The sequence below is a fragment of the Amblyomma americanum genome, chromosome 9, assembly GCF_052857255.1.
Source record: "Amblyomma americanum isolate KBUSLIRL-KWMA chromosome 9, ASM5285725v1, whole genome shotgun sequence".
NCBI lineage: Eukaryota > Metazoa > Arthropoda > Arachnida > Ixodida > Ixodidae > Amblyomma > Amblyomma americanum.
Genome location: NC_135505.1, coordinates 146,085,929 through 146,112,514, shown reverse-complemented (window position 1 = coordinate 146,112,514; position 26,586 = coordinate 146,085,929). Strand labels below are relative to the sequence as shown.

The window sequence follows — 26,586 nt, the reverse complement described above, 5'->3', positions numbered from 1 at the left end:
CGTTCCTTAATTCGCATTTGGTCAACGAAGCGTCAACCTGGCGTGCCTCTTAGAACAGCCGCTCGCTAGCGCTGTTCTATGACTAAATTCGCGTAGCCGGCCAGCCTTCTCTGCTAAGCGACCCGCCCCACTGTCCCGGTGAGCTGGCGCTTCGCCGTCATTATTTTTCAAGCGCTTGGGTTTATGTCCCTTTGTCACTCTTTCCTTGCGACATAGGCTAGCAGTATGTTTTAACATAGATGAATTAGCTACATGGTTTCGGTGATCCTTGATGGAAGAAATGTTTGTCTCAGTGTTGTCCTTTGCCCTCTGTAAGCTGGTGGATGGGCTGTAGTTTCAAAGGCGAGACTACTGTGCCGGCTGCCGGCACAGGGCTAAATTGCCTGCGGGCTATATTGCCGGCTGCCGGCACAGTATACTGTGCCGGCAGCCGGCAATATAGCCCGCAGGCAATTTAGCCGGTAGTTTGACCCCGTTGACTGATTCCGTTCACATCACGGCGCACAGCCAATGAGGCGACATTGCCTGCACTCTCTTTTTCCAGCTGTTTTGCCAGAATAATCCCCGGAAAAAAATTGGCCGTGGTTTGGCTCTGGTTAACCCTAGTTTGGAAAGCTTCGTTTCCTCGGCACGTCGTCTACGCAGCGTCTATTTCCGGCGCTCTAGAGAACACAAACCGGTTTCTTCCGCAGTTGGAGTCACTTCGGGACGTGGCACGACTTCTAGCCACATCTTCGTTACGACGCTTCTCGAGTCGTGCAGCGCGTTCTTCTGGCGTCTCTTCAGCGCGTTGTCTCTTCCTCGCTTCGTTTGTCATTGTTGCGTCTCTCGCGCGGTGACTACGAAGGCTGCGGCAGCAGCGACCCCCTGCGCTCCGCGTGACGTCATTCGGTTTCGCACATGCGCAGCTGTGGAAAATCGGTAGTGTGGCTCACGCGAAGCCCGTTGTTGACGAGCCTAGTGAAGCTTTTCGCTTCAGAAATGCCTCCGACAGCCGGCAATAAAACCTAACCTAGAGAATCTCAGAGTGCTATCTGAAGGAGACTCACTCCCAACGGAAACAAATATTGATTGGTCCTGTTTTTCATTTCCATTTATAAAAACAAAAAATCCTCCTGAGACAATAGAATGAAACTGCCGGCATTCTGTTTCCCGAGTGAGTCTGCCGGCTGTGAGCCGCAGGTGTAACAGGTGTAACTAGCGGATGTAACATTAAGAGACCGAAAGAACGATGGAGTGGGTGAGGGAACAAACGCGGGTTAATGAAACCCTGGTTGAAATCAAGAGGAACAATTGGGCTTGGGCAGGGCATGTAATGCAAAGGCAAGATAACCGACTGGAATACGCTATTAAACAGTCAGATCTGCATTAGGTATTTTAAGCTCTGAAGAGAGCAAGGGGGCAAGGGATCGCCCACCTTATGCCGGCAAACTTCTATATCTCATCCGCCCACCTAACCTTCTGGCCCCCCTGCTACGCTTGCCTTCTCTTAAAATCCACTCCGTTACCCTTAATGACCAGCGGTTATCTTGCCTTCGCATTACATGCCCTGCCCAATCCCACCTCTTACTCTTGATTTCGACTAGGATGTCATTAACCAGCGTTTGTTCCCTCACCCACTCTGCCCGCTTCAGGTCTCTTAACGTTACACCTATCATTTTCCTTTCCATGGCTTGCTGCGTTGTAAATTTTTCACGCACAGAAATGCTTCGCTTTATTATTCACTTGAGATCGGCTGTTCGTTGATTAACCAGGATAATGCCAGATACTATTTCATGGATAGGTTAAGCTTTCGGTCATATGCAGCCTTTCACCAAAGAGATAAAGAAAGGCAGACGGAGACCGTTCTTGTTATTTGTATTGAATCAACGAAGAGTGTATTGTCAGTACATAGTAGCCATATTAATCATCATAGAAACCAAAACCAAAATTTAGTCTAAGTTATTATTTATTAGCTCTGAGTTAAGTTTTGGTCAACGGCGAGATTATCGCTGGAGCATTTTCGCAGCTAATTTTTAAAGTCTCGTTGTCATGTATGCGTGGTCTTCTTAAATCAATGACAATTTCACAACATTTTCAGCTCCGTACCTCGTTCATCGCCGTCGTGAAGAGAACTATCAAGTCATGGCTGAAGGCAAGTACCGCTCACCTCCGAGAACTTGTCTTATTTCGCGCGCTTAAGTTGCCCTTCACAAGTAGCTCAGTTCGTGCACAAATGTTTTCGGATTTGTGAAACGGAATGCGGGCTCTTGCCTAGCAAATGCCCGCGTAGCCGGTGACGCGACGCCATTGAGGTACAGTATGGACAATTGCTAATCTGAAACCATGGAGAAACAGCCAAAAAGTACCGGTGGCTCCGCGCAGCTATAGAAACGTGAAACGCCAACCAGCCACCCACGGGCACGAGAGTATTGCCTGCATTTCCTTCTTAAAGGAGCCTTGTATTAGTGCATTTACGACACCCCCGAAACTCAGTCTCTATCAGCGAAGGGAAAAGCATCATCACCACCTTTGAAAGCCTTCGTAGCTTTATAGGCTTCTTAAGTGCGAGAATATACTGCTCAAAAGCAGACTTTGTGGCCCGAGTTATGACGCACCCTGCATCTTATGTTATAATGGCGAGGCCAGCATCAGAGTACAAATAACATCACATAATAATAGTAATTGGTTTTGGGGGAAAGGAAATCGCTTGAAAACTAGACAGGTTGACAGATTTGCCTGTCTGGTTGGGTTTGAAGACTTATAATGAACTGCACATCTCCAACCAAAAATTTTAACTTTAACCCAACGTTTCGAAGCCGACTCGGCTCCTTCATCAGGGGTGACTGAGGGCAGTAGCTAGCGTCTTTTAAGTATGGAGGGGAAGGGGGGGGGGGTCAAAGGAACAACAGCTGTGACGCGAAAGGCGCGGGAAGGAGGAGGAGGGTTTAGGCTGTTAGTCACGCTGGCACACTGCAGGGAGGTGCTGAATGGCGACTTTTTTCGTTGAGTTGAAGAGCGAAGTCCCTGGGCATATACTGGGGGCAGGTTTCCTTTTGTGCAGTTGATATTGTTCGGGGTGGTTTGGATATGCCAGGATTCCAGAAGCAGCCTCTTGTGGTAATTTGTTTCGGTTCCGAGGATGCGGGTTTCTTCGTAGTTGATTCTATGGTCGGAGTCCTCGGAATGTTCGACTACGGGACTGCGCTCTCTTGAGAATTTGCGGACGTCGTTTTTAATGTTGCCGAATCCTTTCTTTGAAATTTTTGGTTTCGCCGATGTAGCTTGCGTCGCAGTCGGCGCATGGAATTTGGTAGACAATGCCTTGGGCTATTTCTCTCGGTGGCCGGTCTTTGGGAACAGGTAGGCAAAGCGCAACAGTGTTTGCAGGCTTCTGCGTGATAAATCGGGTCTCCAGGTTGCGCACAAGCCCACGTGCCGTAAGGGAAGGGATAAAGGAGGAAGTGAAAGAAGAAAGGAAGAAAGAAATGCAGTAATGAAGGGCTCCGGAATAATTTCAACCACCTGGGGACCTTTAACGTGCACTGGCATCGCACAGCTAGCACACGGGCGCCTTAGTGTTTTGCCTCCATAAAAACGCAGCCGCCGCGGTCGGGTTAGAACCCTGGAACTCCGGGTCAGTAGCCGAGCGCTCTAACCACTGAGCCAAAAGTACATCACAAAAGTACATCACAAAAGTACATCACAGTTATAATTGTGAGAAAAAGACCAAGCATAACTTCACGGAGCGTTACACTATCTGTTTAACCTCTGCTGACAAGCTGGCCCGGCATTTTTAGTGGGGGCTTCGTTTAAAACGCACCAGGTGTAGTACAAAATTAGGCGTGCGATGCCCCGCCGCGGTGGCTAAGTGGTTAGAGCGCTCGGCTACTGATCCGGAGTTGCCGGGTTCGAACCCAACCGCGGCGGCTGCGTTTTTATGGAGGCAAAACGCTAAGGCGCCCGTGTGCTGTGCGATGTCAGTGCACGTTAAAGATCCCCAGGTGGTCGAAATTATTCCGGAGCCCTCCACTACGGCACCTCTCCCTTCCTTGCTTCTTTCGCTCCCTCCTTTATCTCTTCCCTTACGGCGCGGTTCAGGTGTCCAACGATATACGTACGTGACAGATGCTGCGCCATTTCCTTTCCCCAAAAACCAATTACTATTATTAACCAGCGATTCGCGTTCCAACCAGAATGAAAATGAAAATGGAAATTGGTTTTTGTGGAAAGGAAATGGCGGAGTATCTCTCTCACATCTCGGCCGATGCCCGAACCGCGCCGTAAGGGAAGGAAGAGATAAAGGAGGGACTGGAAGAAGAAAGGAAGAACGAGGTGTCGTAGTGGAGGGCTCCGGAATAATTTCGACCGCCTTGGGATATTTAGCGTGCACTGACATCGCACAGCACACGGGCGCCTTTTAGTGATGCAAGACCACCGATAATACTATCGATACTATCGATAGTTGTGTCACTATCGAAATATCGATGGTAAAAAAACTATCGATAGTAGTATCGATAATACGATACTACTATCGATAGTACTATCAATATCGATAGTACTATCAATATCGATAGCACTATCGGTAATACATTCGAACTGTCCCAGCTATCTTTTAGGCTGAACTGTCCCGCTTTATTTTAACTCTAGCAAGCTCTCACGATCCCGACAGTTACCTTTAAAATTGGTTGGATTGTATACAGCTCGTCGTGTAAAAGAAAAATGCACTACGCTTGCACAGTGCATATGCCATGATATCATGAGGCACAGCAATTAACGTTCGTTCTTTTGCTTGTGTCCTCTTGTTGCATTCTTTGTTGCACGTTAAAGAACCGCAGCTGGTCGAAATCATTTGGAGAACTGCACAATGCACCACTCATAGCCCGAGTTTCTTTCGGGCATTAAGCCTCATAAAACCGTGAAACCAACAAGGTATCGCAAATGTTTTGGCAATATCGCTGGGCAACGAATGCAGAATATCGATAACGTTACTATCGATAGTCTTACTATCGACAGTCTTACTACCGATAGTCTTACTGTCGACGGTCTCACTATTAATAGTCTCACTATCGATAGTAGTATCAATAGTCTGTCGATAGTAGCACTATAGATAGTGCTACTTTTGATAGTACTATCGCTAGTTTTTTACACTATCGATAGCTTCAAAAAACTATCGATAGTAGATTTTCCGATAGTTTTGCATCACTCGCGCCCTTACGTTTCGCCTCCATCGAAACGCGGCCGCCGCGGTCGGGTTCGAACCCGGGAACTCGGATCAGTAGCCGAGCGCCTAACCACTGAGCCACCGCGGCGGGTCGACCAAACTGCGCAGACGGTAAAGAGAGGGACGCGCGCATGCGCAGACAGCACCACAATTAGGCCTGTTCAAACGAGTCTGCTGCGCGAATGGCGTGAAATGCGCACCTTGCCTCCGGGGGCACGCGCTTGTGTGTTCCCTTTAGTACTGGACCTCGCTGCATGGCAGATAGACGGGTCTTCGAACAGGCTAAACCACCAAATAACATCCTTAGGAGCCTAGTATGATGTAAACCCGATGCACAGGACAGACGCTCGCTACCGGTTTTCAGTTCCGATGTATCTGGGACTGAACCGAGAGACCCTGAGATGGCTTCCAACAAAAACCTAAGAACGCGTGAAATTGGGAGCCGATCACTGAGCTTATAAACTTCGGCGTTAAACATGTGATTCAGCGCGTCTATAGGCCATGCCTGCTCCCTCGAGCTTCCGAACACGTGTTGTATTAACCAAATATATTGTCTGTTATTTTCGTCTCTTCTAGAACCAAAGGACGTCTCTGCTCCAAAGGAGCTACTCGAAGCACAGCGTAAGACAACCCGCCCGATAAGAATGTCTTTGTTTAATTTTTTTTAAACATTCGCTTCCCTTTCGCTGGTCCAGGAGAGTGTCTAAATTATTTAAGATTAAAAAAATATTTCAATTGCAAAGCTACAGAAAGAGGCTGAAAAAGATAAAAATAACAATGAAGAATTGTCGCAAATGCACCAGAAGATAACAGTGAACAAAAATAAAATTGTAGAGGATACTTAATCTCCGCGTTAAGGGTATGACGCGTTATTGTAGTGGGTTAGACTCCATTCTGAGAAGTTTGACACGTTTAAACACATTTTTCATTTTCTTTAATTGCTTCAAAATTTAACTGATCAATTACACACTCTAAATTTTCTTAATTAGCATCATCAAGCATTGGCTTTACATTCTGATCATTTTGATACGTTTTTACCCTCTTTTCCAGTCTTTTCAATTCTTTATTTAATTGATTAATTACAATAATTTCATTAACTCGTCATCGCTATACCACGCACCAATTAATAATCAATCACTAGAGGTACAAATCACCATGACACGGTTGTGTTTACGCAGCCGCCGATTATTACCGAAATTTGGAGCCGACTACGCCGACGGCTTTTCGACCGAACGAACTGTATACGCTGTAACCTAAAGGTTATATGAGCTTATAAAGTGTATATAAGAGAACATAGAAAGGACGTCATAGGACGCAGTACATCGCATTGTCATGTCCACTTTTAGCACCGTATTATACCCTCGAAAAACTTCTTTTAGGCACGCCCCTCCAACCGAAGGCTGGAGAAATAGCGTGGGTTTCCGTGCAACCAAAAAGAAATAAAAATCTTTCTCTGGTGCAATGGAGAAAAAAAAGAAGAGAACACAGCGTGGCCTCGTTCCGTAGCCACTACGAGCTCATCCTGGCGCGTGCAAAAAATCGCCGAGCGCCATCGACAGTAGCAGTGCTTCTTCTTATGCCGTACCAGCGCGAATCACTGCTCATCATCAGCCTGACTACGCCCACTGCAGGACAAAAGCCTCTCCCGTGTCTCTCCAATTAACCCTGTCCTCTGCCAGCTGCGCCCACCCTATGTCCGCAAACCTCTTAATCTCGTCTGCCCACCTAACCTTCTGCCTCCCCCTATTACGCTTGCCTTCTCTTGGAATCCACTCCGTTACCCTTGAGGACCAGCGGTTATCTTGCCTTCGCGTTACATTCCCGGTGCAAGCCCATTTCTTCCTCCTGATTTCGACTAGGACGTTATTAACCCGCGTTTGTTCCCTCACCCACTCCGCGCGCTTCTGGTCTCTTCACGTTACATTTTTTATCACTTTTCTTTCCATGGCTGGCTGCGTTGTCCTTAGCTTGAGCTGAAACCTTTCCGTTAGCCTACACATATCTGCCCCGTAGGTCAGTACTGGCAAGATACAGCTGTTGTACACTTTTCTCTTGAGGGATATTGGTAAACTGTCATTCATGATTTAAGAGAACCTGCCATATGCGCTCACCCCATTCTTATCCTTCTAGTTATTTCCCTCTCAAGATCCGGATCAGCTGTCACTACCTACCCTAAGTAGACGTATTCCTATGCCACTTCCAGCCCCTCGCTACCAGTTGTGAACTGCTGTTCCCTTGGTAGGCTGTTAAACATCACTTTGGTTTTGTGCATGTTAATTTTAAGACCTACCGTTCTGCTGTGCCTAACTCATTGATCACTGCTCAGATAGCCATAAATATTGTTGTGTGAACCCTTTTCCAGCTGCCGAGGTGTCGGAACCGGCGCGCAAAGTATCGGAACCTGATCTGTCGTGTGAGTGTTGCCTCTATAACTGCACTCAAAAATGCAAAATGATGGTATTAAAACTACGTTGATTCGCACCTTACGGGACCGCGCAAAATATCCGAAAAACCGAACGACGAATTACGGGGGTATCGAACAAAAAATATAGAAAACAAGATGACGCACATCATCCCTAATGAACGCTGAGAGCACGGTCGGGGATGTGCCTTCAACGAAACCATAGAAGGAAATAGCTGAGCGCAGCAGAAAAACATGCATGCAACCCTTACAGAAATTGTCTATAAACATTCTATGCACTCTTCATATACTATTGCCTTCGTATAGATATTTTCTTTTGTTCGCAGTCTATATACTCTCTATAGACAAAAGCCTGCTAAACATGCATGGCCATGAGTCAGAAGATTGTCTATATGTCTATAGCAAATTGTGGTTTCGGCTTGTTGGTATTGCTGCATGGCTAGTGAAAGCAGCGCGAAGACACAAAGACGAACACAGAGGCTGTCAGCGCCTGTCCTGCTAACAGCTTCTGTATAGGATTTGTATTTTGTGTGGACTATAGTATATAGAACTTGTGTATAAACATTCTACAGAACTTTTTGTAAGAGAAACTTCTGACAGAAATAGCACCACTGCTATGGCACCGAACAGAAATGCCACCACGTCAGTGCACTGCGCCTTAAATGACCTTCAGGGAATAGTTGTCCAGCGCGACACGCGTGAGTTACCGGGCAACTTCAGCCAATTCACGCAAATCGTTTTTGCTGTTTCCAGAATGAGAGAAGCATGGCTTTAAGGGCCTAAAGCTGGCAACTGCGGTTTTTTTTCGAGGGATGCCGCAAACTCGTCTCTGGAAATACACAAGGCGCGGTTGTGGTAACCTTTCCGCAAAGGAATGGCGCGACCCTGATTTTCACAGTCTGTTCATCTTCCCGGCAGCCAAGAGGTCTGAACTGAAACGCCATTCTTCAAAAACATCAGAGCCTGACCTTTCCAGTGAGTATCGTAGTCATGTTTGCATACCGTTCATGCAACCACTTCCGATCTATTGAAACATTAAAAAATGAATCTACCTATGGCGCCATGCATCCGCCCGTACGCTACTCCAAGCCTAAAGTCGCTGCAGCGTGCACCGATGAGGCTGTGAGTCTTGACATGCAGCCAGCAAAAAGAACACTCCTAATCTCACTTCCCCATAAACCTTTGTGGTTCCACATAAGACCAGTTAAAACCTCTGTTTCGTTTAATATAATCGGAACGAAGCTTGTTTCCACTTCTTTTTTATGTGGAACACACATTTAAGGCCTCTTTAATGCCTTTTTAAGCGTGACTTCCGTGGAATACGCTTAAGCATACCATGTACCGTGTTACCGGTACTGGAGTACAGGGAGCCCGCGAGCAGCCAGTGCGCATGTGCAAACCTTCTTGATGCCTAAAGATGGCGCCACGTACCCGGCAGCCGCGCGCGCGCACTTGTCTCATCGTGACCAATCAGCGCGTGCTCAGCGGCGGCGGGCTCCCGGTACTTCGGGAAACTACAACACAGTACGCGGTGTGCTAAAGGTGTCTAATTATGTAGAATTCGGGTCCCGGTTACTTAATGACCCGTTCGAAGAACAACTAGGTGCCAAGAGAGGAAAAGAAAGCCAGTGCCTCAAGGGGACTTCTTCCGCCGTTGGGCAAGTGACCAGCGGGTGCGTCACACCTGGGAGCCAATGGCCTGAAAGTGTGTTGAGTATCGAACTTCTGGATTCTCCTTCGAATCGTGAGAACGTACCTCTCACAGCTCCTTGTGGCTTCGCCTCACTGCCGGTGGCTACTCTGCCTTCGTTAGCCTTGCATTTCGCGCACTTGGATTTTAAAAAGTGCTCGGTTGGGCGAGTCGGTCAGTCATGATCAAGAAAGGGTACTGCGTACATATAAACAAGGACGAGAAGAGTACACAACAAGCACAGGTACACAACTCTGCACTTATGTACCCTTCCCATCCTTGTTTGTATCTGCGCAATACCTTTCTCTTGGATTCCTTGAAGTTCTCATAGAGTGCTGCGACCTGAATTATACCCGCTGCTTCTGGACTGCCGATTCGCCTTCTCTGCTCTGCGCGGTCTGCCGAGCCTGGTGCCGCCACTCGTCACCTCGACGAATCTGTTGTTATGGGTGCACTCATTTCTTCCGCTGTCCACTCTGATTTTCCTTAATAGCACTATGCGCATTTTTCTATTCCATGCGACCTTCTGTCCATTCTGTCTTCTTTCCATCACTTCGCTTCTTTTCCCCCTCTGGTCGATTCTGAAGAGTACGTACCTGAGAGTTCCGAGTATTCGCTGTGGTGAAGTGAACACAAGTTCATTTTATGTTGTTCTATACTAGTGAAACTATAATGAAGTCAACTTTTACCCTCTTAGCCCCTTGTCCGGCTTTTGCATGTCTATCAAGCAACGGCACCTCTAAGCGACGCGCCCTCCATAGCTTGACTGAAGATAAAATGGCGCCTTTCCTCGTATTCCTCGACATGGCATCCAGGAGCGCGTCGTAGATTATACGAGCACATCGCACACAAACACTGGTAGAATACCACGTGACTCATCGCGCGTGCCTCCGCATTTTCCGGTATATACGCCAGAAACGCCAACAGAGAGAGCTTGGCGAGGGTCTTCACAGGGACCTTTTTGAAGAACCCCTCCCTCCCCCCCCCCCCCCCCCATTTCCCACTCTTCGCATTTCGTCAGATTCAGTAAGAAGGGAATTCTTCAGTCCCGAGCGAAGGGTGTTAATATTTTTGTACGTAATGTAGATATCTTCAAGCGCCATAGAATTGCCGAGGGGGGTGGGGAAACCACTGAAAATGCAACAAAAGAGGCACTACGCAGTAAACAGTTCCTTTAAGGAACTTGGAATTTGCAACTTGAAAAGGGACTTTAAAGGAACTTTAAAGGAACACGAAATGAACTTACAGCTTTAACAAAAACGCAAGACAGTGGTCGGGAAAAACCTAGAAAGGAACTGCAAAAAAAAGGCACGTGAGGCCTCATGAAAGCTATCCAATAGAGAATACAAAAACAACAAAATGCACAACCTATAAAGACAAAACTCAATGATTATGCATCGAAACTACACGAAGTATAGGTGTGGGTAAGCAAGGAAAGTAACTGCAACTCGTGTTAAATTGAGTCATGAAAACAACATGTTTAGCTGACACTGTGACAATGAAGCAGTTTTATAGAAGGGCGAAAAGCTGCGCAGTCAGTTGCCTGTAGGCTACGACTGTGGGAAGGTGGTTTAGTTTTTTTTTCATGCACAAGAAGCTTCGATCTGTATAAGTTGTTAATGCGGGAAAATATGCTCCTTTTTGTTTAAACAAAGAAAGATCGCGACTGCTCGGTTCGAGTCAGACCGAAGGCTGGCAATCCTTTAATGCGCGTTCGCATTCTCTCTTGCAGAGTCCAGGCAATCGAGGAAGAGGTCCAGTTCCAGTAAGCGTGCTCACAGTTAATATGCTTTCACAGCGGCGTATTTTTAAACATGTTTTTCCGATCCATTCTTCTACCCTTCTACCGTTGGTAGTAGTGGTTTGAACAAGCAATGTGATTCGTCGACTCCGGTATTGAATATGTGCTGAAATATGACGAAGGAAAGGAAAAAAAAGAAAGGTTTCAAAATACGGCTTATTTCGCATTCCCAGCTTTCCTGCACATCCGCAACTATCGTCATCTGTTGGCCACCAGTGGCGAACATCGCGTAACTAAATGGGGATATTTTAAACGTAACTTTTAGAAAATATAGAGAGTCCCGAGAGATTCTCAGGAACATGGTGATTATCATGGCCATCTCTTCCTCGTCACTGCCAAATCCGACCTATTGGATGCTGTTTCCAACGGATATGAAAACATCAATGGCATATACAGCCGGGGACAAATGTCTCTGGACCGCGCGTTCTCTAACCGAAGCCCACAGCTCTATTATTAAACTGCCGGCTGGAGACCACACTTGCCAGGTTGAAAGTACAAAAATTTTGACTTTAACCTCTATAAGTGTGGTCTACATCCACCAGTTAATAGCAGAGGTATCGGCTTCGTTTGTGGAACACGTGGTCTAGAAACTTTTTGTCTCCGACTGTACCCTTACATTCCTAACTCGAGCGGTAATTCTGAGTGCTCAGCGCCTCGTCCAGAATGTCCTGAGTTCCTGAGCTTTGTATTCACACCTCACTTCTCGTTTTGCTTTCATTTCAGCTAATCCTGGAACTGAAAAGTCAGAGAAAGATGGTAAGACTGCATGCGCGCTTTTTGTCAGCCATTATGAGAATGCAGGAAACGTTGGTATGGGCGGTGCACGGGTCCACCACGTTTCTAGAACGCGGGCAAACGTGAATCCTCACTCTCAACCAATCATGCCTTTCAGAAACAAAGACTTCCAGGAAAAGTAAGCATGCTGGCACCCTTGGTACCCCCAACATTAGCAGCCACATTATTCTGTATGCCGTTCTTCGAGTTATTGATGCTTCCCATACTTGGTCTTAATATATCTCCGGCGTACACCTTCTACGTTCCAGGTCATTCTCTGTCACACAAACGAGAGAGGGAGAGAGAGAAAAAAAACTATTTGGTCCATTAATTGTTTAGCGTTCGGTCTTCGTCTTCATCGCTGCAGACTCTTGACCTTCAAAGCAGGGTTGGGCCCCTAGTCCAGGGCTCCACTGAGTCGCGCTGCTTCGCTTGCGTGCTGCACCATTGCCCTTTGGGCGGCGAGCTCGCAGCTGGTGAGCCGGCTCTCCCACTGCTCCGCACTCGGGGTTTTGTGTAGGTGGAACGTGTAGTTTCGCTTACACTCCCAGGTTATATGGTAAAGCGTGGGGGTTGCCCCGCACCACGGGCATGTGTTCATATACTGTGCAGGATACATCTTGCTAAGTATATGTAGGTTAAAGAATGTTCCCGTTTGCAGCCTCCGCCAACTAGCTGCTTCTTGTTGTGTTAGGCCCTTATGTGGCGGGGGGTATCTAATTCTCCTGCCTCTTTGATAGTTTAGGTATTCTGAAAATCCGATCTCCACGGTGAAGTGCTGTTCCAGGGCGTACGGCCGCTCGGCTCGGTACGTGATCTCTCAAGCCAAGCTGTCTACCCTTTCGTTTCCTTCTATCCCCGTGTGTGCCGGAATCCAGATTAATTTGTGGGTTGCTGTTTTTCTGAGGTGTACTGCTTCGCGGAGGATAGCTAAGGCAGCCCTGCAGATTCTACCTTTCGTATAGTTTCTGCATGCCTCTTTTGAGTCCGTTAGGATGACCAATGATTCGTCTTTTCGATAGCCCTCAGCCGCTGCCAGCGCAACAGCGACCTCCTCCGCTTCCGCTATCCTGACGCTGTGTGTAGTTGCGCAGGTGATTAGATTGCCTGCGTTATCAACTACCACCGAAGCTGTCTTGTAGTAGCTTTCGCGTCTATTACATGGAAACATGCATCCGTGAAGACTGTGTTTTCTAATTTGGCTTAGTGCCTCTCCGCATAATCTGCCCGCGCCTGTCTCCTGGCCGCGTGGAGATTTGGGTCCATGTTTTTCGGAATGGGATTGACCTGCAGGGTTTTACGGATCTCTTCGGGTATATCGGCGGATCGATCGAGATGCCCCCTTGGGTCGCGACCCAACCTTGTCAGGAGCGCTCTTCCTGCAGCTGTGTTTCTGAGTCGTTGCAGCTGTGTTTCGGGCTGTGCTTCTGCCAGGTCCACAAATGTGTTGCTGATTCCTAGCTGTAGCAGCTTCTCATTCGACGTGTTTCTTGATAGGTAGAGTGCAGTCTTGTAGGACTTCCTTAGGATTGTCTCTGCCTGTTCCGTTTCGCTTTTGATCATGGGGTGGTATGGCAGCGAGTAGACGACCCTACTGACTATGAGGCTTCTTACTAGTTTTAGCGTGTCTTGTTTCATTCCATGTCGTCGGTTGGAGACTCTGGTTATCACTCTGCCTACCTGTTCGGCCGACCTGCCGAGCAGGCAGAGTGTGTGGCTGCATTTTCTGCTTGCTTGCAGCCACATCCCTAGGACTCTTATCATGTCTTTCACCGGAACGTTTTGCCCCTCTAGTTTCACTTCGAGCGGCGCGTCGGTGGGATGTCTTCTTACCCTCAATAGTTCGGACTTTTCTGTAGAGCAGGCTAGTCCTCTTTTCTTCACGTATCTTTCAACGCATTTTTCTGCTCGTTGTACAGTTCTTGCTTTTCCCCCAGGGATCCATGGTTCACCCAGACCGTGATGTCGTCTGCGTACATCGCGTGCTGGATGCCCTGGATTCTGCTGACTCTTCTCGCTAGGCCGATCATCGCCACATTAAAGAGTATGGGCGAGATGACCGAGCCTTGGGGTGTTCCTTTGCTTGGGGTGGTGAAGACGTCACTCCTCAGCTCCCTTAGTCCCACCGTGGCCGTTCTGTTGGTCAAGAAGTCTTTGACATAGTCATGGATTCTTCTTCCGCAGTTGGTGTTGTTTAGCCCCTCCATTATAGCGGCGTGGCCGACGTTGTCAAAGGCACCTTTTATGTCGAGTGCCATGACTACGTTCTCCCCTTGTTTGGGCATTGTCTCCAGGACTTCTTCTTTATGCTGCAGAAGTACGTCCTGCGTCGAGAGGTTCGCCCTGAAGCCGAACATGGTGTCAGGGTAGAGCCTGTTGTTTTCTAGGTGTTGCTGGATGCGTTTCGTGACGAACCTCTCGTACAGTTTTCCCACGCAAGAAGTGAGCGAGATCGGTCTGAGGTTCTCGATCTGCAGCTTCTTGCCTGGTTTGGGGATCATGACTACTACGGCATGCTTCCACTCAGCTGGTATCTTTCCTTCTTCCCATAGTCTGTTTAGATAGGCCGTCAACTGGTCCACCGTTTCGTCGCTTAAATTTCTTATGAGAGAGTTTCTAATTCTATCTGCTCCTGCCGCTGTGTTTTTCGTAATGGCTCTCATTGCCGCGGTGACTTCCTCTCTGGTGATGGGCTTGTCCATATCTGGATTTTCTTCTCCAAGGTAGTTTCCTTCGTAGCCCTTGGGCTCATCTGTGCCGTAGCATTTGGTTCTGACTTCACCGAGGAGCTGCTCGTCTGTTCCTTGATATTGGTGCACTACTCTCTGTATGGCTTTTCCGCTCTCTGCTTTAGTCTTGGTAGGATCCATGAGAGCCTTTAGAATCCGCAACGTTTTAGCCATGCTGAGTGTTCTATTCAGCGAAGTGCTGAACTGTTGCCACCCTTGCCTGGCTAAGTGTGTTGCGTACTCTTCTGCTTGGGATGTTACCTCGGCTATCTTCTTCTTTAGCTTCCTATTAAATTTCTGTTTCTTCCACCTCTTAGTAAGACCGCGCCTTGCCTCCCATAGCCTGAGTAGCCGCCTGTTCACCTGTGGTGCTTCTTCTGTACGATCTACCTCCTTGGTATACATTTCCTGTATTTGTTTAAGTTGTTGGTACCACTCTCCTATCGAGGTGATGTTGCCCTCTAGTTGCCGGCAGTGCTTCCTAAAGGCGTCCCAGTCCGTGAGGCGGGCCGTGCCAATTTTTCCCTTGACGTTATCTGCTGCGGTGCTTATTCTTATGATGTGATGGTCGCTGCCGAAGTTTTCTAGCAGATTCTCCCATTCCGCTTGTTTTGCTCCCTTGACAAAGGTTAGGTCGGGACACGTGTCTGGGCTGACGCTGTTACCCTGCCTAATTGGTTGATTTTCGTCTGTGAGGAGCTCGCATCTGATGCTTTCTGCAGCTGCGCAGATATTACGACCCTTCTGTTCGTCTTTGGGGTAGCCCCAGCTCGGGCTCTTGGCGTTAAAGTCTCCCGCTACAATTAGTGTGTTCTGCCCGGCAAGCCTGCTCGCCCCGGCGAAGAGATTTATAAAGTCCGCTTTCTTCTGCCTTGGGGGACTATACAGGTTTACTATGAAGGTACTCCTAGCTTTTCTTTTCTTTTTAGGTATAAGTTCAATCTGTGTATCCTCGATCACGTCATGGGCTATGGCTACAATTTTGTAGCTTACGAGGGTTGCGAGTCGTCCACTCTCCTGGCACTTATACCCCCGCAACGTGGGTGTGCAATTAGTTTCTTGAAGCCTGATTTTGTCTCTTCGTACATTACTTCATCGAAATTTGTCAATCTCGTTTTGTGCTTGAAATGGCTTAATCAAGTAGTTGATCATTTGAACGTGAAAAAAAAAAGCTGTTTTCTTTTTTACGTTTCTACCCACACAAACCAGGCCAACAACGGCAGATTGTAAAACGGCATTATCGCACGAAACATTGTTCTCAACAGTTATACTGTAGAAGTGATTTCAGTAAGACACTGGCACTGATTCGGAATAAAGATACCTGCTTTTGCCAATCGTAGTACGTGCAGGCGCTATTGGCGATCGTCTTTAATTCCTCGGGCGCAGTGTAATTTTACAGCGATAGCTGTTGGACGCCCGTTCGTGGTTTACACGTCGTAGTCGTCGGCGTCGTCGGTGTAACACACGACATGACAGCCATGGAAGGCACCCGTATGCAAAAGGTGTGTAGATATTCTATAGACTTCTTATAGACTCTATTGCCTTCCTGTAGATATTTCTTTTTGTCTATTCAGTCTATAGACTGTCTATAGACAAAAGTCTACTAAAAGAGCATGGTCATAAATCCATATATTGTCTACAGACCACCCGCCGCGGTGGCTCAATGGTTAGGGCGCCTACGTCAGCAGCTTCCTCCCGGAGAGAAGGGTCACCCTGACATTCTTGGAAGCAAAATCATCGAGTATAAAGATAGCTGGGAAGGGCACACCTCAAGGATCCGTCTTGTCCCCCCTGCTCTTCGATATTGCGATGATCAAACTCCCGCAAAGACTTGGCACCATCCCAAACATCAATTTCAGCCTCTACGCCGACGACATTAAAATCTGGACCAACCGAGGATCAGACGGAGAAATTCAAGAGAATCTCCAACTAGCGGCGGCCGCTGTGGTCGATTACGCGGCGAAAATCGGCCTCAGTTGCTCTCCTCAAAAATCTGAGCTATTGATTTACACCAAGAGCAGACAGAAACCCGACATCGAAGTTACAGTGGAAGGCCTAAGGATCCCAGCAGTCAGCCAGATCAGGGTCCTCGGACTCATCATCCGGGCCGACGGGAGGAACACGACCATGATAAACAAACTGCAAGGATCCGTAGCGCAAGTAACAGGGCTCATCAGAAGAATCTCTCTCAAAAACAGAGGTCTGAAGGAAGGGAACTTAGCCACAATAATGCAGGCTTTCATCACCAGCAGAATCTGCTATGTCATCCCCTACCTGCACCTAAATGCGAAGGAAAAAGAAAAGATGGAAGCATCCGTAATAAGAAGGAGTATCAAGAACGCACTCAGTCTCCCTCAATCAACCTCGACTACAAGATTACTGGCAATTGGAATGCACAACACAGTAGACGAGTTGGCGGAAGCCACACGAACCACACAGATAGAGCGGCTCAGTCTGTCTGACACCGGGCGACAAATACTGAGATGGGTGGGGCTTCAACACGACAGGGGCACCACCCCGAAAGTTAGTCTCGACAACGGGTACAGAGACAACCTCTGCATCCCGCCGATGCCAAAAAACATGAGCCCAATTCACCACAAGGAAAGAAGGGAAAGCAGAGCCAAGGCCATAGCTAGAGAAATGGACTCGAAACCACCGGAAACAGTGGCATACACGGACGCAGCTACCGGAAAATCTGGGGCCGCGGTGGTAGATGGGGCAGGCATCCCGTTAATTACAGCATCGATCAAAACAAGAAATGCTGACATCGCAGAGGAAGTGGCTATTGCACTCGCGTGTGTCGGGACGCAAGCCAACACCATAATTAGTGACAGCAAGACGGCCATCTGGAACCTCGCCAAAGAAAGGGTGGCAGCAGAAACGAAGAAAATACTTGAATCCAGGGAGATTTCCCGTAAGGTCAGAATTATTTGGACTCCTGGCCACGAATCGGCACCGGGGAATGAAGCCGCACACGCGCTCGCTCGAGACGTCTACTACCGGGCGAGCGCAGAGCGGCTCGACGACCCAGTACACGAGGAGCGGCTGACCACCTTCAGAGACATTTGCGACTACTATAAACTGGGTAGGAGATCCTACGCCACACCGCACACACAACTGGACAACGAACAAGCCAGGTGTCTGAGAAGACTCCAGGCGGGCAACTATCCGAACCCACACTGGCTATACCTCCTTAACATAGACGCAAGAGAACACGAGAGATGTAAACATTGCGACCAGAGAGGGACACTAAACCACATAATCTGGCAATGCCCCTACTCACCTGGGGCTGCCGTAAACATTCCTAATGAGGAAGCTTGAGAGTCTCTCCTTCGAAGCTCAAAACTCGAAGACCAACTCGAAGCCATCCGCCTGGCGACCGAGGCCTCGAAGAACCAAGAGGTTCACCACACAGGCCTCTAGTCGCGGAGCCCCCTACTCCCTCCCGGGTCTGCGTACCTGAGCTGGGAAGGTAGGCGTGTCTCCTATATCGGTGGGAAATAAAGTTTTTCTGACTGACTGACTAGGGCGCTGGGCTACTGATCCGGAGTTCCCGGGTTCGAGCCCGACCGCGGCGGCTGCGTTTTTATGGCGGCAAAGCGCTAAGGCGCCCGTGTGGTGTGCGATATCAGTGCACGTTAAAGATCCCCAGGTGGTCGAAATTATTCCAGAGCCCTCCACTACGGCACCTCTTTCTTCATTTCTTCTTTCACTCCCTCCTTTATCCCAACCCTTACGGCGCGATTCAGGTGTCCAACGACATGAGACAGATAATGCGCCATTTCCTCTCCCAAAAAAACAATTATATATAATCTACAGGCTGCCTATAGACTATTCTCTAGCATTTGTCGATAGAATATCTAAAGACTTTATAGATAGAAGTCTATGGGCAGTCTGTAGACTGTCTAGAGGAATCTTTAGAAACGGGAAGATATCGGAGGGTGGCTCACAGCCGGCTTCCTCTACTGCGCGGCGGCGACGGAGCCGAAAACCGCGGCAGCAACAGAGCGGCGCGTTGTCCTAATCGAAAGAGACGCCAGACACCAGCAAACCAGTCGTGGCGGGCGCTCGCTTCTCCCACGTGACTCTACGCCCAGTGCCTTTTCTTTCTCCCGCGTGGAAAAAAAAAAAAAAACAGCGGCAGCGGCGGCGGGGTCCGAAGGAGATGCCGAAGGTGCGGTGAAAGTCGTCTGTCGTCTGCTTGCGTTGCTTTGCTTGACTATTATCGCAGACAAAAACAATGCGATCTCGCAAGCGGTGGCAAAAGTTTGAAGTTAGTTGAATAACTTTGCGCAACTCCACAGTTTTTACAGCGAAACACTACGAGTACAGCACCAAAACATATTTGTACGAATATAGCAAGCTACTATTAAAGCGCTGCGCGCACTGCAGTCACATTATTCTGGCCAATATATATGAACGAAATCGAACATATGTAGGGGGTAATGAACTTTGTTATCAATACAGGAATGGTTTGTTAGGGCTTGCTAGTTTCGTCTTTATACTAACATTCGAGAATTAGGGTAGCAAAACAGTTTGGAGAATATTTTACCAGTATCGGCTAATACACATGCAAATTTTCAAATTTTCCTCGATAGCAGAACTCAATGAGTGTCTGAAAGAGATAAATCCGTCATGCTAGTAACATTCCATACCGGATCGTTTTGCTGACATTCCTGTCTGTTTTAATGCATTTTATTCTGATATTCATCTGTGTGTACAACCATGTCTATCGCAAATGCTTGTATTTTACAGTTGTGTATTTACTGTATGTGCTCGAACTAGCCAATGTTTTGTTGACTGAAGGGATGAAATTTTGCCCTACATTTCTCTCTCTCTGTCCATGTAAATAAAACAGGTGTCCAGCTAAATGTAACCACGTTTTTAACAATTGAAGGAGTGTCCTAGGTGCGTAAAATGAGTTCAGTACTGCTGAGAGTCGCGTGGCCTACTCTGCAGTATCTATTCAAGGCAAAGCTTTATAGTTTCAGTCCGGTGTGCGTATATGACATTGAAGTGACCTTCGCACTGAGCGATTTCATAGCAACAGCTTTAAGTCAGATGACAAGCTTATTTTGACTATGACCAATGCGATGGTGTCTCCAAATTAGACCCGGGTCGTTTCCGAAGTGTTGCCCATCCCACCCTCGAAATTTGACCTTCATTGATTTGTTGGTGGTGGTGGTGGTAGTGGTTTTATTAAAAATAATAGTACAAAGGAAGGAAAAGATTTTTGCGAGCCCCGGCATCTGCCATCGATACTGAAGCACCTGAGCTGGGGCAGCGGAAATAAAGGATAGCAGGCAGAATGGAGAAATGAAATGAAAGAGGTGAGGGAACAGGAAGAGAGGATAGGGGGAGAAGTAATACGTACAAACTATTTACACAATAAGAGATGTGTCCAGGTTGTGCGCGTGATTAGTTCATTTTAGATGAATTAAAACACGCGCACAGCACTGTGTTGGCTACAACTGGAGTGAGGCGTCCAGTTATTTATCGTTGAAGGTAGAACTCTGATTTGGGCCAAAATCTATTTTCAGGCTAATTTCAATGTGCTCGATACGATGGCAGTCTCTAAGTTTGACCCGGGCAGCCCCAAAATTTCACCTCGGACCTCGGTCAATTTGCACAAACCATAACTTAGCGTACAACCATATTGAGCGCGCAACCATAAGTGGGCGTGCCCGACACGATGACGACCTCCAAATCTGGTCCGGGCCATTGCTAAAATGCTTTCGCTCGACCTTTGGTATAACCACGATTTAGCCCTGTCTTTCTTTTTCGCACTGCACAGTCAATTAATTAGTTTAGACTGACTAGCTAGCTTTTTAAATATTAACTTCTTCAGAAGGGTATATGCTAGGGCTTGTTGGTTCATAACTTCAAGGTGAAAAACGTAGCGCAAAGAAACGAGGACACAGAAAGACGGACAACACACGGCGCTTACTTCCAACAATGGTTTATTTCAGAAAGAAAAAGTGGTTTTATAACGAAATCACGACCAACACGCCGTCAAACCATGAGCTAGCAAAGCGTATCAGCCAGATATGCGAGCTCTTTCGCCATCAATGATACAGAGCGGGTACTCACACAATCATCTTTCAAAAGTGATATCCATTCCACTTCTATGATTTCTCGTGTCAACCGGTTATTGTGCACTTTTAAAACCATGCATTGTTCAAGAAGCGGTATGCAGTGACAAAAAGATCTATTGCTAGCCTTTCATTTTTTAATTCTTTGAAGAAGTCTTGCCCGCACCTCATGCATGAAAGTTTTTCTCAGCAATGTAAGAGGCTTGAGAATGCTGGTTACCCTTCCCATGTCCTAGTGTCTGTGGCGGAAGGTGTTTTGAAGAAAGTCTGCAATAAAAAAGGCCAGGATAACCAGGAAGCCATGAGTAAGAAAGAAAAAGTTGCCGTCATTCCTTATTTTCATAAGTTTTCTCATAATCTCAAAAAAATAGCGCAACGTTCGGGAGCCAGAGTGGTTTTTTCGGCGCCTAAGAAGTTGAGTCATCTGTGTACGAAACATTTCAAAAAATCTAAAAACGGTGTTGGTTGTACGAAAAAACATAGGAAAAAGTTTGTCCATTGTATTGAAAATGTCATTTATCAAATTCCTCTTTCCTGTGGCAAGCAGTATGTAGGGCAAACCGGCAGATGCCTGAATGATAGGCTTCGAGAGCATGGGCGTGACGTAGATGATATGCGTGGAAAAGGGTTGTCAGTCCACTGCCGGTCATGTCACTGCATACCGCTTCTTGAACAATGCATGGTTTTAAAAGTGCTCAATAACCGGTTGACACGAGAAATCATAGAAGCGGAATGGATATCACTTTTGAAAGATGATTGTGTGAGTACCCCCTCTGTATCATTGATGGCGAAAGAGCTCGCATATCTGGCTGATACGCTTTGCTAGCTCATGGTTTGACGGCGTATTGGTCGTGATTTCGTTATAAAACCACTTTTTCTTTCTGAAATAAACCATTGTTGGAAGTAAGCGCCGTGTGTTGTCCGTCTTTCTGTGTCCTCGTTTCTTTGCGCTACGTTTTTCACCTTGAAATTAACTTCTTGTTCGCAGCAAAGTGCCGTCCGAGTAATTTTTTCTTCAAGCTCTAAAAGATAGCGCGAGAAATCCAAACACACAACAGTGGTGCTACTTGAGGGCAACAGATGCAAATTCGCTTATCGTATATCCCGCGCCCAGTGCAAACACAAAACTCATCGGAGACTCGTTTACCTGGAACGCCTTGTATATTGCCAAATGAAATAAAACCTTCATCCGCTCCCTGTTCCTTGGCAGCGGGCGCTTTTCGGGGCGCAAGAAGCGTACATCTCCCGACGGAGGAATGAAAAAAAAAAGGGGGGGGGGGGGGGGGGGGGCTTATTTTTTTGCGAACGCGCACCCACGCACCGGCGCATCGCCGCCGCCGACGCTCGCCAGCGCCATCTCTCGCTCGCAGCAAGCAAGCCGTGGGTCACGTGGGGCGAGCTCGCGCTGTGACTGGCACGCTTTTTGTGGGGCGGGGCTCCATCGCCGCCGCTCGACGGAAACATAGAGCAGGGCCCAGCGGCACCAGCCGCCCGATTTGTGTGGGAGGCCAGTCCAAAAACATCCCCTCCGTTGACTCCGGCGGCGAGGGAGGCAACGGAGCAAGAGAAAAACCGGCTGTGAGAATGTGACATAACACCACAGCAGTGGTGGCAGGCGGCGTGTGAAGAACTGCGCCCAAATTTCGCATTACCAGCTTGTGGCAACTGTCTGTCTAATAGAGAGTTATAGCATATCGTTGCCGTGTTTACGTTACCGTTTACCGTGTTACCGGACGCCGGATTTTCCGGTTAGCGCGGCGCACGCCAGAAGACGTTTTAGCGTACCGTCTCTCCCGTAACAAGTTACCGTAAGGCTAAAACGAGTGATGATGATCGCAGATGCCCAGCTTCTAATGATAAAAAATACGGATGCATTGCAAGCATTTCTATGAAGTTAAATGCTACACTTTAATAATTTTTTTCTCTGCATATAAAGACGTACCGACTACACCTCAGCTAACAGCTGAGTCAGCGGTTTTTCAAATGTGCCCGTGAAGCAAGACACCTTTGCCTACCCTGGCCAGTAGACAATTTCACTACGTAGACCTCAGTAAGCATGCAAACACAGCGCACATTGCGTTGCGAGCGCTGTAAAAAAAGCACAACTACGACACCTGTTTGCCGTGCCGCATCGTCGCTCCTTTATGTCTATGGATGTGAACACTGTGGCGCCATCTAGTGGCAGTAAGTTAAAGCGCGCCAACTCCAGGCCGGAGAAACTTTTTGTGTTCTGCAATTACTTATGAATATACTAAAATAATTACCAGTCTTTTTTTCGAGGAAAAATCATGAAAATATAGAATAATAGTAAATAGGGCACAAAACTGAAGAGCTGCAGTGTAGTCGTTGCTATTTGGCTATGTACACGACATACAGTCAGGCTTAAGTGCTCAAAATTCGGCAAATAATCTCAAAAACATGGCCTAGTTGTTACTCAAACCACAACGTATGAGTGAGAGGTTGCAAATTAAAAGCGAATCCATTCATATATAGCGAGAAATGGCGCCGAAGAGCGCGGCGGCGGTGCTGTATTTGGTCCGAAGCGGCCGTGCAGGGCGCCGCCATGTTTGTTTTCGAGCGAACGCTAACTATCCGCAACGCTAAATAACAACGCTAAACAATAAGGTTTAAGCGGAAAACAATCAGCATATATTGCCTTGAATCTGGTTAAAAATGTTTCATATGTTGTGTTCGTATCTAAAATGCCAAAAATATCTGTCCAGTCAGTCTGTCTAATCATTTTCTTGAAATGTGCTAATGCTTCAGGTGATATGGAACGATACATGCTCAGCTGTGTCTGTTTACACGTGGGCTCTTTGCGCCGTAAGATCAAAAATATTGGGAGGTGGTCGCTAATGTCGCAGGTTAGAGCTACCGACTTTACTATGTTATCAGATGAGTTTGTAATGAACAAGTCAAGTAATGATGACGATGATGAAGTGACTCGTGTTGGTAGTGAAATGAAATTATAAAAATCATTTCACTCGAGTAATGATTGAAATTCTATGCCTTGGGTAGACGTTTTAGATAGATCTACATTAAAATCCCCTCCAATTGTTAATGTATAGGCCGAGTCATTTATCTAAGAAAGGAAGCGTTCAAAGAATTCGAAGAATAAGCTAACATTACCGGCGGGAGGGCGGTACACCACTGCAAACAAATTTTTATCCTTTTTCACGCTAAGTATTTCGTAGTCGTCTGTGATAAAGCTATATTCATTTAAAATTTCACATGCGATAACAACGTTAGTATTGACACGCCGCCTCCTCTCCTGTTTATGCGATTTAAACAGAAATGGTGATATTCGGGTAGCACAAAAAAGTCAGTTTTGGTTGTACCACGTCTCCGTAAAAAAAAAAAGGACATCAAATTTGCAATGGCAAGATTTAAGCAATGCAGATATGTCCTCCTTTTTTGACTCGATTGATCTCGCATTCAAATGCAGCAGTTTAAGACACTTGGTTGTGTTGTTTTGTTTGATAAGTTTAGCGATTTCTTCAGGAGAAGTGAAAGCACTGCCCATTTCTTATATGAGCATTGATAAGTATCAGAAGACCTTCCTACGCAGAAGCATCGCTGTTCGGGACGACTGCTGGTGACAGTGTCTCGCGCGTCACTGCTTATCTTGTCTATACCAGTTTCTCGAGTTATCGGAATGACTGTGGATGACGCAGTGCTCAGCGCAAAGATGTAACCGTTCCGTCCACGCCACTCGCCAGCCAAGAGAGGCTTACTCCTTAAAAGACAAAAGCCATTTCCCGAGATCGGCTCTTCCCGCGTTCTTGCGCCTTTCAGTCCGCGGATATCTGCACAGCTCAGAGTCGTCGCCCCATCTCACACACTGCCGGCCTTCACAACGCCTTCCTTGCTGCGAGCTCGTACACAAAGCGCTTCAATCACAGTGTAGGACCCTTATGAGATGTACGTCGTTGCATTTTCGCACAGAAGGCACATGAGGCAGATTAATTGTTAATCGTGTCTTTCCTTTCAGACACGAAGGCGTCGAAGAGTGACCTCGGCTCGAGTAAGCGCTTTGGTACCCATCGTGCATGATCGAGGCATTTAAGGAGGTGCCCTGACGTCACCTTCCTTTAAACGGGAAGCGAAGGCTCCCTCGTGTCAATCAGTCGCTCATCAGGGAACCGAGAGCATCGGGTACAACTCAAGAACTAAGCGGCTTTTTCCCGTCAAAGGACCCCTCTTCAGCCAATGGCGTCGGCCGATTGTCATGGGTCTGCTAGCGTGAAAGTGCAGGGAATGGCAGGTGAAAGGGAATACTCCCCTCCCTGCATTGCCACGCTAGTATGTTCATGAGAATAGGCTGACGCTATTAGCTGGAAGGGAATCCTTTAACGGGGAAAAGCCGCTTCGCTCTTGAGTTGTACCCGATTATAGCGCCTTCGTTAATACTGCAATGCCCGGGCATGCGTCGCGAGCAGTTCGGGCCGGCAGCTACTGTGGATAAACCCTCCCGCCTCGGTCTGCTGAGCGGTCAAGTTTGCGTCATTGCCATGACTACGGGCCAAACAATTCCAGTGCTCCTTGCGAAAAAAGCACTTGGCTTCCGGCGCGCTTTCTGCAATGCTACTAGAATAGATGAGGGCTCTCCTATGTTAATGTCACATATTAGGGTTGTCGTCAGGCCAGAACATCGCAGATGTCCCTTTCACGAAATTAGCTGACTGGTCGAGAGAATTCACGTCACCTTGTGACGGCGTCCCAACCTGTCCACCATGGGAGATGGCAACCTGGACACCAGACTGTGAGCCCGCCAATAAGTGGTTTGTCGAGAGGGTTCTAGTGATCCTATGACGTCGTCACAACCTACCCTCCGGGTTGTGAGGAACCTAGTTTTTAGACAGGAACCTAGATAGAGAATCGCAATCAAAAATAAAAAATGCCATATATGTAAACGTTGGCACCGTTGCAGCATCGGGGATGGGTGCTACAGCAGCTAGCAGTACGAATATGGCAAAGAAACTGACGCAGACACACACAGAAGTCGCAGCAATACAACGACAAATGTGCAAATCTAATGCTATCGAATTCCTCTCTTACGGTAACTTAGGTGTCCCCATAGTTATTTGCCTTCCGCTATGGTTCCCAATTTTCTATAGCAACTGGCGCCTCTATCTACGCGCTCGTTAGATTTAATTAGCTTTCACCGTGTCAGCTGTTATATCCATCATTATCTATCCCTCATCTCGAGATCTTGCGGCCGTCGTCTGCTCTTATTTACATCATCACATAGCATGGTCACCTGACAGATTGTAATCGGTTTCCTGGCTCATTAGTTCAAATTCCCTTTAATATAGCTCGTGCTGAAGCTAGTGTCGCATTACGTGGAACGCTTCCTGAACTTTTTTCCTGTTCAACTTATTTATCTGTATGACGGTCGCCTGCGTTCCAGGTTACTCGTCGCCAGAGAAGGGTGCCAAGGAAGGTGAGGTGGCGGAAGGTGAGTTAGTTGGTTAGTTAGTTAGTTAGTTAGTTAGTTAGTTAGTTAGTTAGTTAGTTAGTTAGTTAGTTAGTTAGTTAGTTGCCTATGCTGTCCTATTAAATGAGGGCGATCACAAAGTGCACAGATTAATTTTTCACAGGGTGCCTTGAATGACCGGTTTCTGATTCCCAGTCACTAGCTTGGCTTAGGAAGCCTAACATCATGTCCAACAAATGAGACAGATGAGAGGTAAGAAATTTCCGAGGTGTGTTTCGGCCCCTTTATACCAGAAAAAAAAACCTAGACCTCAAGATTTCTATTCCCTGACCAGTAGCGGAAGAAGGCTTCACGCCGGCATGGGCAGCACTTTTATAAACGACACTCACCGATAGCGGCGACAGTTTAGGCGGTGCCATAGTCAGGACTTTGGCACCC

General features: G+C 47.3%; 1 protein-coding gene across 1 annotated transcript; it reads left to right on the top strand.

Annotated features, from left to right (window-relative positions):
* On the top strand, nucleotides 1-26,360 carry LOC144103765 (uncharacterized). Its single transcript, XM_077636419.1, has 11 exons — nucleotides 1-138; nucleotides 2,081-2,134; nucleotides 5,780-5,824; nucleotides 7,566-7,616; nucleotides 8,544-8,600; nucleotides 11,048-11,080; nucleotides 11,840-11,872; nucleotides 12,009-12,029; nucleotides 24,703-24,735; nucleotides 26,122-26,169; nucleotides 26,344-26,360. Exons 2-11 carry the CDS (start codon nucleotides 2,125-2,127, stop codon nucleotides 26,358-26,360), a joined length of 348 nt encoding a protein of 115 aa, XP_077492545.1. The 5' UTR covers nucleotides 1-138; nucleotides 2,081-2,124.
* Nucleotides 26,361-26,586: the final 226 nt, after the last annotated feature.